Below are 12,316 nucleotides of genomic sequence, written 5' to 3' on the forward strand. Positions count from 1 at the left end.
CTGGTGTTCTGCTGCTTCAACGAATCCAGCTGACGTTGGCGAACCAGATACATTTTATCCGCATATTCCATGGCTTGCTGTTTCCTGGAAACATCTGTCTCCCCAATAATGAGGTTTGATAACGGTCCCTGGGGTTTTTGAAAAGGACCAGAGAGTTGGTGTTTAGGCTTATGGTCCTGCTGGCTTTGCCTTGGATGAACAGATTTTGCACCAGATATATGCAGCTGAGATTTCGATGATGTACGTATTTTGTAAAAACATTTTGAACTTCTATATTACCACTGGCGTCATTCATCAAGTCATCAATAATTAGTAGATTCTTTTTTTCAGGCGGTAGTAGAGAATCGTCACACAGAGAGTCAGGTAAACCCTTCCAAAAGTTTATCTCTCTGAGTTTTAAGACACGCGGGACATGTCCAGACATGTTTACATCCTGCCACAGACTCCCATTGTTTGAGATCTCCAGAAGGAAACTGACACGCCCCTTTTTAGCGCAGGGGTGCATGCGCAAGAGGACGCGTATTCACATGCACGTGAAAAAGTTTCCACATACACGCGGAAAGGTGCCGTCTTATTACTACGGACATAACTACATGTTTTTGATGGTGGAGAAAACAAGCCCACCCAGACATGGGGAGAATGTGAAAACTCCATAAACAAAGAACCTGGGTCAGCTGGAAATTGAACCTTTGACCTTCTGATCGGGGGGGGGGGGGCAAGAATGTCAACTGAATCGAAAGACTCCGCACTTTTGACTGACAGACATGACTGACATCGATGTCAGTCACCGTGACTGACATCGATGTCAGTCATGTCTGTCATGACTGACAGTCCTCTGATTCTGAGATTTTATATGTCAACAGGGAAGCAGAGATTATGTATCGAATCGACCTCCCATCATACAACCACAATTTCTCAACAGCTTCTTTACTTTTCATTTTCATTCAAAACATCTTCAGCATCTGAAGCGGTGAGCTAAAAAAAACAACAACATGAAATCTTAAAACAATTTTTCTTGTATTTACCTTTCAAATCTTACGGTCCTTCAGGTCCCTTTGTAAGTTCCTTTGTGAAGCTACACAAGACTCAGTGCCTGAGATGAGACAATTTAAACATCTTCTCAGAAAACGAGGCTCATTGTAGCGAGCCAGAAGGGCTTTCTCTCATTTATAAATGTACATAGTAAACTGTATTTGGCTTTGTTTTGTGGTGTTGAATGCAGTTCTGCTTTGAGTCAGCAGGAACCATGGCTAAGCGCTTCCAGCAGGCTGTTGTGAAGACGACGGAGGAACAAACAGAGGAGGAGAAGGTGGTTATTTGTTTCCTCGGTTTAATAACATTTGTCTTTTATGTACCAAACCAAAACCATCAAATTACAATGTGACCTGACAGAGTTCCTAGTAAAAGGTTGTTGGTGGATGGAGATTCTACTGATGATCAATCCAATGACTTGAGCGTTGCTTCTGGATTTGTAATATTCCTTCCTCATCCCATCTCTTTCCCCTTTGGAAGACCGACTCAACCTCGGGAAACGGTTCCCCTCCTCTGAACGCTGGCAGGCTTCGACCCCGAACGAAGCTGAAACCCATCATGGCATTCGAGGTAAAGATCTTGAACTATGCAGAAACATACAAGTGGGATTTTGAATTTTTGGTTTGACCCAAACCATCAGCGTTGTGGGCGTTTAATGATTTCCTTCTCATCGTGTCTCTTTCCCTTTTGAAGACAAGCTCATTTTTAGAATCTGTGAAAACCCAACAGAGGAAAAATATTCTTAGAGCTGCTTTGCCGGGGAAGAAGAGCTTCGGGACACCCAAGGTAAAGGTTCTGACCAACAAAGACACATGCAAAAGGCCTTGCCCAAACCCTCAGAGATGTTGGAGGGGCAGGGCCAAGGGTTGAAAGATGGCCTCATGTTTCACGGTGCTCTCAGGAAGCCTCTCATGTGTTTGTCCTGACTGGCAGACATCTGATTGTGAACTTACTGTCTCACAAAATGATGACTTGAATGTTAACGGTAGATCTGGGTGCTTCATACTTCTCTCTCATTGTCTCTCTCCTTTCAGGACTCCAGCTCATCCTCCGTGTCCTTATCCCCAGAGGATATCCCTCCTCTGAAGGCTGGGCTGCTTCCTCCCATAAGGAAGCACAAATACCTCAAGACGCCCAAGGTAAAGATCCTGATCCACAGTGAGGCACATGAGTGGGCTTCTGAATTCTTTTTCAAAATGCTTTGATTCCATTTGTACTTTTTTTAGGCCCCCAGCAGCAAAACATCTGCAGACGTTTTGGAGGACGCCAAGAACAGTCACTCCAAGCTCAGTCAACTCAGTGATGACAAAACGTCACTGATGGAGGTAGGAACAAGCAAATGCCAAATGACAATCGTTTGCCACAGAGGAGGTTCCATCCATGATCAAAGGGATGTTGCTTCTAGATTTTGGAGCTTCATGATAATACTTACTTCTCAATGTGTCTCATAAGGAGTCCAGCTCATCAGCAGCATCTTTATCCCCAGAGGATGACCTTCCTCTGAAGGCTGGGCTGCTTCCTCCCATAGGGAAGCACAAACACCTCAAGCCGCCCAAGGTAATGATCCTGATCCATGGAGAAGCACAAGTGGGCTTCTGAATTCTTTTCCTATCCCAAACCATGAGAGTCAATACTTTGTTTACTCTCTTACTTTGTCAGACGTCCAATGAAAGTGCAGCAGCTGAGGATTCTAACACCCCTTCTCATACTCTGAAGGGCGTGTGTCTCAACCTTTGCTGTGTTAAAGATGACAGTGATGATGAGAGTGATAACGAAACATCAGAGGAAAATGTGAGTCCAAACAAATACAAGATGTAAGGGTTTGTTTCAGGCTCTCTCACATTATGGTTTCTATTAAACGTGATCATCGGTTCTTCTAGGTGAGCCTCTGCTTGTCAGACACGGACATCATGAACTTGGACATCTTCAAGATCAGCCCGCCTGAAAATGTGAGAGGGAGGAGCAAGGATGAAAAGGAGAGGAGCTTGTGTCTCCAGAAGGAGGAGCTGAAGAGAGAAGAGGAGAATGAAGAGGGGGAAATGATAAAGGAGAAGGATGTGGACCTCCTCCAGACCAGCCCTCCTGAAAAAATTAGAGGGTGGAACGAGGACGAGAACAAGGAGAAGAAATTGCATCTCCTGAAGGAGGAGCTGAAGAGAGAAGAGGAGGATGAAAAGAGCCAGATGATGAAGGAGAAGGAAAATAGGATGCGTCTGCTGAATGAGGAGCTTAAGAGAGAGGAGGAGAACAAAAAGGGGCAGATGACAAAGGAGAAGGAGAAGAGATTGTGTCTCCTGCAGGAGGAGATAAAGAGAGATGAGGAGAACATAAAGGGGCAGATGTTCATGGAGAAGGAAAATAGAATGCGTCTCCTGAAGGAGGAGCTGAAAAGAAAAGAGGAGGAAGAGAAGGGGCAAATTGTAAAGGAGAAGGAGAAGAGATTGTGTCTCCTGCAAGAGGAGATAAAGAGAGAAGAGGAGAAAGAGAAGGGGCAAATGGTAAAGAAGAAGGAGAATAGATTGTGTCTCCTGCAGGAGGAGATAAAGAGAGAAGAGGAGAAAGAGAAGGGGCAAATGGTAAAGAAGAAGGAGAATAGATTGTGTCTCCTGCAGGAGGAGATAAAGAGAGAAGAGGAGAAAGAGAAGGGGCAGATGATGGAGAAGGAAAATAGGATGTGTCTCCTGAAGGAGAAGCTGACGAGAAGAGAGGAGGAAGAAAAGGGGCAATTGTTAAAGGAGAAGGAGAACAGGATTTTTCTCCTAAAGGAGGAGCTGAGGAGAAGAGAGGAGGAAGAAAGGGGGCAAATGTTAAAGGAGAAGGAGAAGAGGATTCATCTCATGAAGGAGGAGCTGACGAGAAGAGAGGAGGAAGAAAAGGGGCAATTGTTAAAGGAGAAGGAGAAGAGGATTCTTCTCCTAAAGGAGGAGCTGAGGAGAAGAGAGGAGGAAGAAAAGGGGCAGATTATGAAGGAGAAGGAGAAGAGGATTCTTCTCCTGAAAGAGGAGCTGAGGAGAAGAGAGGAGGAAGAAAAGGGGCACATTATAAAGGAGAAGGAGAAGAGGGGATTTCTCCTGCAGGAGGAGATAAGACGAGAAGAGAAGGACCTAAGGGGACAGATGTTGAAGGAGAAGGAAAAGAGGATGTGTCTCCTGCAGGAGGGGCTGAAGAAAGAAGAGGAGAATGAAAAGGGGCAGATGATCATGGAGATGGGGAGGAAACGTTTCCTCCTGCAAGAGGAGTTTAGAAGGAATGAGGAGGAGGAAAAAAAGCAACTTTTGGAGGAGAAAAATCACAGACTGCGTCTCCTGCAGGAGCACCTTCGCCAGAAAGAGGAGGAAGAAAGGGGGGAAATAGAACAGGAGAAAGAAAAGACATTGAGTCTCCTGCAGGAGCAGATTAGGAGGCAGGAAGAGGAGGAAAGGCAGAATATAACGAAGGAGAAGGAGAAGAGATTGCGTCGCCTGCAAGAGCGTATGAAGAGGCAGGAAGAGGAGGAGAAGCAACGTTTGAACGAGGAAAAGGAGGAAGGACTGAGGTAGGAAAAATGTTTTCAAGTCCCTGGCCCTCATTTCCAGGGCGCAAGAGACAAACATTGGACGACTGCAGATTTTACAAATATGACACTAACGATGTAGAACTCACTGTTGACGTACCAAAACATGTCCTAGTACTCAAAGTGTTGGATACTCATTCCCGTTAAATACTTTTTTTCCAAGTATTTATAGTTTTACTCAAAAAGTCCAAAAGCCAATTGAATTCTGCAACACTGTATGTGTGTGCTTCTCCTCAGGGCTCTGCGCCAGCGCCTCCTGTCCAAGAGGAGAGAGGAGCAGGCCCGGCTGAACGAGGAGTCCAAGAGGATCCTGAAGGACGTTCAACCCCTGCAGAGATGGGAAGCCCAGGTTCGTCAGAACGTCATCCCACAGACTGAAGAGGAGTTTGTCCCTTGACGTGAATCCATCACTGGTACCATCATCAAAACCTCTAATTTATGTTCCTTATTAGGCTGCAGACGAAGAGGACGAGCCGCTGACGCCGTCCGCACACAAGACCTGGATGGAGCTCTGGAAGGCCCAGACGTCATGCTTTGAGACCAGGCTGGCACGGATGGAGGACAAGTATGACAGCCTGGCCTACAAAATGAGGTAGAACCACAGTGCCTGCACCATCAAAAAGGGGCCACGTCATTATTCTGACTTTAAACAACAGAATCTCACTGCAGGCTCACAGCTGTGAACAGTTTTTAATGGATCCTGGTCTTGTTTTCTCCCATCAGTGAGTTTGAATCAAGTCAAAGATGGACCAGCTCATCGGATCAGAGACATGAGAAGAGGAAGCAGGCGGCGCCCTCCAACGCTGACAGGTACACATCACACAAACACACACCTGGAGGACTCCCCCGCGTCAGGGCCTGGAGAGGAACACCAGCACGGACTCTCCAGCCCAGAGGAGCTGAACACACTTCACACTGGGAGTCGTACCAGAGCCCACTGCACTCTGCAGCAGAAACAGCGCACAAAATAAAAATGGATCCCAGAGATTCATCAGAGGAAGGACACCGTACCATATCTAACCTGTTACACCTGTGTGTCCAGATTCCAGCTTTCCAATTCAACACGCATGGGATCCACCCATAGGGACCCAAAACTGGGAGGTCTGGTGACCCCAGAGAGGAGGCAGCAGCAGCAGGTAGGATGGAGGGAGACCACCAGCTGGCCAGGCTTGCTGGAGCAAAGTGTTTGATGAGTGATTATTAAGATATTTGTACTTCTTTAAAGTGGCACTTCACCCAAATAGGTGTTTGGATCTCACAGAGGCAGTTTGTCTCGTCTTGCTGTGTTTTCACGCCTGATTCACCTGCGTTCTTCTGGTTTCTCCTCTCCAGCCTTTTCAAGAAGAAAGAGAAGAGAAGAAGAGGACCTGCCATCTGGAGGCTAAACTAAATCTGTGTACAGAGTCCCTGCAGCAGCTCTCCAGCCAGGTCGAAGCTTTCCAGGCTGCTGTGGTCAGCCGCACATGCTGCCCCCCGCCTCACCCCACATATGCCCCCCACTCACACTGCTACTGTTTTCCCCCGTACAGCCCTGCAGCCAGCAGTCTGCAGAGCGCCCCCACTACAAGCAGGTTTAGGGCTTATGACGACATCAGTCGCCTCCCTGCTACCAATGGTTTCCAACACCTGTAGATGTCCCCTTACACTCCTGCTAGGTACCTCCAGTGAACCATGAATCCTGTCACCATTGCAGCCGAGTTAAATTTGCTCGCCATCTCAGATACAGTGTTTCTAGCTCTGGGTTGCAGGACACGTTTGGCATCAACAAAAGGTGGCTGGACTATGACAAGTGCTATGACAGCAAGCACTGGTGAACACAGGAGGCCCAGTGTTCCCATCAACAGTAACCAGTGTCATGACCCTGGGTGAGACCCCCCCGGGTGAGCCCCCCCCCCCCCCCCCACACACACACATGAATGGGGTCAGACTGACAGGTAAATGACCAGTTCAAGTCTGAATGGGCTCCTCAGCAGCTGACTTGACACGTGATGGTTCTGGAACACACGGGAAGGGTTGAGTTGAGGGCAGGGAGGAACTTGGGGGCAAAGACCCTGGAGTTTTTACAACGTTTGCTTCTTTTTTCCGCTGCCACTTTAAGCCATAATTTGACCCCTAAGGGTCCCCGGATGTGCGTGCCAAATTTGGTACGTTTTTGAGCATGTTTAGGGGGTCAAATTAAGGTTCAAAGCAGCAGTGGAAAAAAGAAACCAACATTGCAAAAAAAACCAAAAGTTCCTTGGCTGAGGCATTCAGGAGTTTGCATTCGTCAAAAGATGTGAGGTGAACAAAATAAAGTGCTGACTGACATCCAGAGGTCTCACTGATGAAGCAGACAACTCTCCTCCAGAGGATTTTGAGTCCTCACTCTGTGGCTGCAGTAAAGGAGATGTATTTCCTAAAATGACCAGTAGAGAGCAGTATTGGCACAGCCAGTATCCAGTTTTCAGTTCTGATGTGAAAATCCTCAGGTGGACAAATTAATTCATTTCAGTTCCCAACATTCCCACCTGTGTCAGAGGTGTCCTCCAGCCCTGGAAGGACTACATACCAGTCCCAGTGATGGTTTCACTCCAGAGGGAGTGTTCGAAGGGAGAGTTCTTCAGTTATTATTCTCCTCTTCCTGGTGGCCAGAAGGCAGAGAAAAGAAGAGAGGAATGGCAAATGAATGAATGATTATTAAAAATCCCTCCTCTTAACAGATGAGCACGTTATGCAGTGAAAATTGGTGACATGTCCAACCCACGTTGTTGTAATATTTGTGCGTATATATACTGTACATATATAAATATCGCATTAAGCCATCTTGGCCATGATCATTTTCTGAGTTATTTATAGTTTCACGACATCATTATGTTGTTGTTGTTGTTGTTGTTGTAATTTATCAAAGAGTGGGATCCAAGTTGAGAACAAATCAGAGGAAATAAAGAAGGTGAAAAATAAATCCAGCTACTGTGTTTCAGGTGGGAGGGCCCTCATCAGGGCAAGGACAATCTGGTCCCTCTTCAACTGTCCATCCATTTTCTATACTGCTTTTCCATTGAGGGTGGTGGTGTTGGGGCGGGGGGGGGGGGGGGGGGCAGGAGCCTATCCCAGCTGACATTGGGTGAGAGGCAGGGTTCACCCTTGACAGGTCACCAGTCCATCACAGGGCCATCAGGAGCAATGAGGGGTTCAGTATTTTGCTCAAGGATACCTGGGCATGGTCACCAGGGGAAGTGAGGATCGAACCAGCGACTCTTTTGTTGATAGACGGCCACTCCACCTCTGCCCCCCCCCCCCCACACGCTTGAACTTCACCTATGATACTCGTGTCAGATGGTCACATGAGGAAGTCACATGACAAGCTTTTCAGATTCAGGAAACCACATATCAATACATCATATCAACATAAAAAAAACCCCAATAAAATCCACTTATCAGGACACACTGGTGCTAGACTGAAGAATATTAAGAACACTTGCCTCCTTACTTCAGCCCTGCAGTGTCCCTCCTCCACCCTCCGTTCAACACAACTAGAAAAGTAAAACAGGACGACGTTTTCACTGTAACTCCACCACATTTACTTTAGAGCAGCATCATATGGTGGTAAAGGAGGTGACGCAGCATAAAGCAGCAGAATGTAATACACGCACTCTCAACATGTGGACCATAAACAACCTCTGTGTGGCCCAGCCAGTGGTCCTATAAGAAACAGAAAACCTGAGCCTTCAGAAATTCCAACAGAGGACAGACCATGAATGCAACCCTCTGCATAGCCAAGCAACATTTGATTGAATGAACGTTTGTTGAGATAATTGAGTCATAGACAGACATACAATTATTGGCTTTATTTTAGACACCAAGATGTGAAGCAAAACTCCGACAAAAGGGACACTTAGTGGTGGACTTTTGGGTGATGCAGCCACTGGAAAGAAAGACAACAAACAAGAGTGTGAGACTTCATTTTCTAAGGCAACATCGACTTGAACACATGATGTTCTTCTGAAGGGGAATGAAATACATACAAGGGTTCCTTTCCTCCATGGCAGGGCCCATCTTGAGCTTCTCACTCCCTCAATAAAAACGTTTCTATGGCAAAAAAAAAAAAAAAATACGACGACCATTATTTTGTGTTGTAAAAGCATCAAATCCAAAATATGTTACTAATCCGTTAGCACTTACTTCAAGGATTGGCTGAACATCCTCAGTGAGGTATGCAGAAGCAGCCCCCCAGGAGATAAACAAAAGATCTGACCACCGTGAAGATGCCTCCTTCCTGAGGAGGCTGGGCGTCCTTCTGATGATTGGGGGAACTTCCACCATTTGACACTGAAGCCCCCTCCTCCTCCTCCTGGTGATGAGGAGAACAAGGCCCCTCCTCCTCCTCCTGGTGATGAGGAGAACAAGGCCCCTCCTCCTCCTCCTGGTGATGAGGAGAACAAGGCCCCTCCTCTTCTTCTTGGTGATGAGGAGAAAAAGGCCCCTCCTCCTTCTCCTCCTCATCCTGGTGATCAGGAGAAAAAGGCCCCTCCTCCTCCTGGTGATCAGGAGAACGAGGCCCCTCCTCCTCCTCCTCCTCCTGGAGATCAGGAGAACAAGGCCTATCCTCTTTGTCCTGGTGATCAGGAGAACGTGGCCCCTCCTCCTCCTCCTGGTGATCTGGAGAACTTGCCGTCTTTTCTTCGTCCTGGTGATCAGGAGAATAAGGCCTCTCTTCTTTGTCTTGGTGATCAGGAGAACGTGGCCCCTCCTGTTCTTCTTGGTGATCAGGAGAACCTCCATTGTTTAAAGATGAAAGCCTCTCCTCCTCCTGATGATTGTGAGTTGCTCCGTCATTGGTGGGAGACAATAATTCTGTCCCCTTTTGATTGGGGGAGCCTCCATTGTTGGTGGGACGGGGTCCTGGATAGAAAGAGAACATTGAAAATGTCAGAGGCAACGTCATCGTGTAGATGTGGCGTTTCCTGAAGCCGAATCAATCACTCACGTGTGCTCTCTCCTTTTCTTGCAAGGAACACTTTCAGCCTCTTGGTCCCATAAAACTGTGGTGTCTGAGGGACAAATATGTGAATACTTTATTTTGTGTCGTAAACATGTCACATCAAAACAGCTCATGAACTCATTTCCACTTACCTCAATGATACGCTGAATGTTGACATCATTGGCAAAGTGCACAAATGCACACCTTGGAGAGACAAGAAAATGGCTCAAAGATATTGACACTCAATTCACAAATCAAATGTAAATCATCAAGAAATTGTACATCAGTGCCTGTAGAGCAGTGATCCTCACGAGGCGGCCCTGGGCCACATCCAAACAAAGTGTTCTTAACCCCTCCTGACATGTTTGTTTTGGATTCATGACAGGGGTCATGCTTTGTTTTACTCAACTGTTTATTTTAGTTTATGCAAAATGGAAACGACATTTCATTTTAGTTTGTATTTTTGTTGTTGTTTTGAATGAAAATGGCATTTTCTTTAGAATATTACAGTGTTACTGCATTTGGCCTGACCGACCTCAATAAACGGACCTTTGACCCATTGAAAAAGCTCTTTGCAGCCCTTTTGTATTTGAGAAGCCCTGCTGTACAGTGAAACTCACCCTCCTTTTCTGTGTTTGATGAAGTTCACCTCCTTGACATCCCCAAATGTGATGAAGATGGCTTCAATTTCATTTTCATCCATCTGAGGGTTGTAAGAAATTTCAGTCATTAAAAAAAACAACATGGTTTTGATTGCTAACGCAAATATTTTGAACTTAATTTGAACGATAAAATTGGATTTTGCCAGTGAGCTTTGAGGTATTCATCGTCCCCTCCAGGTGAATCTATGTCCTACTGATCTGCTGACATGAAAATTCTGAAATGATCTCGCCCTGTGTGTGTGTGTGTGTGTGTGTGTGTGTGTGTGTGTGTGTGTGTGTGTGTGTGTGTGTGCGTGTGCAGTTGGTGAGAAAAAAAATCAATTCTCTCCATGTAAAACTGATTTTACCTTTTTAGGATATCCAGTGACATAGAAGACCTTGGCACTGATGACTGGGCTCACGTCACCGTTCTGGAGCACACATTCAGGGGTGCGTCCTCGCTGCTCATGAATATTTGGTAACTTGTACATGCAGGTGGGTAAATCGATCTTCACGTCACGCTGGAAGATTGGCTTCATCTGGTACATGAGGACAGTTGGTGCTCTGCCACACAGACGATCCAAAATAAATTCCCAGACAGAGATTTCCTGTGCAGCCGAGAGATGTTGAGGGACAGCTAATATGTTGACTGTTGTCAAGGTCAAAGTTGCTTCGCTGGCGTTTCGATGTGACTGAAACAAAAGACTTGAGATCTTCTCAATTGTTTTCAAAGCCGAAACGATGAAGCCATATATATACTGACCACAACAGAGTTTCTTTGATAGGTCATTCGTAGAGCAGATTCAGAATTCTGAGGTCAACGTCAAATTCTTTGTACTAGCTGCATCTTTGATGTCAGTGTCCTACTTTGATCCCAGTTCTACTTTGATCTTTAATCTCTCACTTTGATCTGACTCCAGTCATGTTCTCCCCCTGCCTGCATGGGTTTTCTCCACGTTCTCCAGCCACACACAACAATCATGTCACGATCCCTGTCTCGTGTTTCCTGTTTTATTTTGTAGTCATGTCCTGTCTTCCTGACCTCCCTCCTGTGATTACTTCATGTGTCTCACCTGGGTGATTGCACCACCTGTGTCTTGTTTTCCCTCATGTATTTAACCTCTGTGTTTTCCCCTGTTCGGGGCTGGTCCATTGTCGTATGTTACCTGTTGTCATGGCAAGTTTAATTTCTCTCATCAAGTTTCACTAGTTCTCCAGTTGCCTGTCTCAAGTTGTCAGTCCCCGGTCTCCTGTCATCATTCTCAAGTTGTCAGTCTCAAGTCAAGCCGCCAGCCTTGACCCCACTACATGTAACAAACCATGCAAGTTAGGGTAGCTGGAGACATACAGACAAAGAGTTTTATACGCCTGGCCCCGGATGTCCCTGGGAGGCCACACTGTAAGAGGAACCACAACAGCGTGTATCTGAACCTGATCACATTTAATCAATTAATCACCCAATTACTAAACCACTTTTATTCCTTTTTTAATATTTACTCTGCATGTGATAAAGTGATGCTTTGGTATCATAAATGAACAGAAGGCATCGACACATCTCTTCAGTGACATGTAGGACTCATACAGGCTGTTTGGGACTTTACTGTGGGCTGGTGCACCAGGCTACCCTATTTTTACATCAAAAAGGTTGAGTATTCAGAACAGATGAAATATCTTAACAGATTAATAGTTCCAAACTCCTCTGACAACAGAAAAATATGTTAGTAACAAACCCAAGTGCTGTCAGTTGAAGTTAAATAAAATGTATAGCACACGCAGATATCATAACTTTACTCATCTATATCACATTTGAATGTTCAGTCTTGTAATTCATCGTACACAGCACCTTCACATTTATTTCATTTTTAGAGAACCCCCATGAATCTCTGTTTTCAGATGTCGAATCAAGTCAATTTTATTTGTGTAGCGCCAAATCACAACAAAAGTTCTCTCATGACACTTTACAGGTAGAGCAGGTCTGGTACCTCACTCCTTCAATGAATCTCCACCCAACAATTCTCCATCAGCAAACACATCCTGCTACAGCGGTGATGAAAACCTTCCTTTTAACAGGCAGGAACATCGAGCAGATCCAGGCTCAATGGGGACGGCCTTCTGCTTTGACCGGTTGGG

At 45.9% G+C, this 12,316-nt stretch overlaps 2 protein-coding genes across 5 annotated transcripts; one reads left to right on the plus strand and one right to left on the minus strand.

The window, feature by feature from the left end:
* Positions 1-861: 861 nt before the first annotated feature.
* On the plus strand, positions 862-7,484 carry LOC147258546 (uncharacterized). Of its 3 annotated transcripts, none has more exons than XM_086208459.1 (14): positions 862-970; positions 1,242-1,309; positions 1,513-1,602; positions 1,726-1,818; positions 2,067-2,171; positions 2,259-2,357; positions 2,485-2,589; positions 2,692-2,823; positions 2,913-4,567; positions 4,823-4,934; positions 5,038-5,177; positions 5,309-5,395; positions 5,628-5,721; positions 5,918-7,483. In XM_086208459.1, the coding sequence occupies exons 2-14, from the start codon at positions 1,247-1,249 to the stop codon at positions 6,215-6,217; spliced, it is 3,075 nt and encodes a 1,024-aa protein (XP_086064585.1). In that variant the 5' UTR covers positions 862-970; positions 1,242-1,246; the 3' UTR covers positions 6,218-7,483. The 3 variants fall into 3 exon arrangements, with proteins under 3 accessions (XP_086064585.1, XP_086064584.1, XP_086064586.1); XM_086208458.1 differs by having other exon boundaries at positions 867-970; positions 1,239-1,309; positions 5,918-7,408; XM_086208460.1 differs by having other exon boundaries at positions 897-970; positions 1,223-1,309; positions 5,918-7,484.
* Positions 7,485-8,404: 920 nt separating this feature from the next.
* Positions 8,405-10,924, minus strand: LOC147258547 (uncharacterized). Of its 2 annotated transcripts, XR_015116786.1 has the most exons (7): positions 10,555-10,924; positions 10,166-10,248; positions 9,698-9,749; positions 9,552-9,615; positions 8,747-9,466; positions 8,590-8,653; positions 8,405-8,489 (listed from the first exon to the last, which is right to left on the minus strand). XR_015116786.1 is itself a non-coding variant. In XM_086207718.1 (6 exons), exons 1-5 carry the CDS (start codon positions 10,732-10,734, stop codon positions 8,769-8,771), a joined length of 1,077 nt encoding a protein of 358 aa, XP_086063844.1. In that variant the 5' UTR covers positions 10,735-10,924; the 3' UTR covers positions 8,428-8,653; positions 8,747-8,768. The 2 variants fall into 2 exon arrangements, 1 of the variants encoding a protein (XP_086063844.1); XM_086207718.1 differs by having other exon boundaries at positions 8,428-8,653.
* Between the last annotated feature and the right edge of the window lie 1,392 nt (positions 10,925-12,316).

Source organism: Aulostomus chinensis, chromosome 7 (genome assembly GCF_037954235.1).
Source record: "Aulostomus chinensis isolate RoL2024-O1b breed Wild chromosome 7, RoL_Achi_v1.0, whole genome shotgun sequence".
Lineage (NCBI taxonomy): Eukaryota > Metazoa > Chordata > Actinopteri > Syngnathiformes > Aulostomidae > Aulostomus > Aulostomus chinensis.

What these genes read in the sequence shown, in the direction of transcription:
- LOC147258547 (XM_086207718.1), bottom strand. Translation starts at nt 10,734, where the DNA reads ATGTACCAGATGAAGCCAATCTTCCAGCGTGACGTGAAGATCGATTTA. An exon ending in ACATTCAGCGTATCATTGAG is followed by an intron (nt 9,616 to 9,697) that starts GTAAGTGGAAAT and finishes TTTGTCCCTCAG; the next exon opens with ACACCACAGTTTTATGGGAC. An exon ending in AAGAAAAGGAGAGAGCACAC is followed by an intron (nt 9,467 to 9,551) that starts GTGAGTGATTGA and finishes CTTTCTATCCAG; the next exon opens with GACCCCGTCCCACCAACAAT.
- LOC147258546 (XM_086208459.1), top strand. Translation starts at nt 1,247, where the DNA reads ATGGCTAAGCGCTTCCAGCAGGCTGTTGTGAAGACGACGGAGGAACAA. An exon ending in AACCCATCATGGCATTCGAG is followed by an intron (nt 1,603 to 1,725) that starts GTAAAGATCTTG and finishes TCCCTTTTGAAG; the next exon opens with ACAAGCTCATTTTTAGAATC. An exon ending in AGAGGAGGCAGCAGCAGCAG is followed by an intron (nt 5,722 to 5,917) that starts GTAGGATGGAGG and finishes TCTCCTCTCCAG; the next exon opens with CCTTTTCAAGAAGAAAGAGA.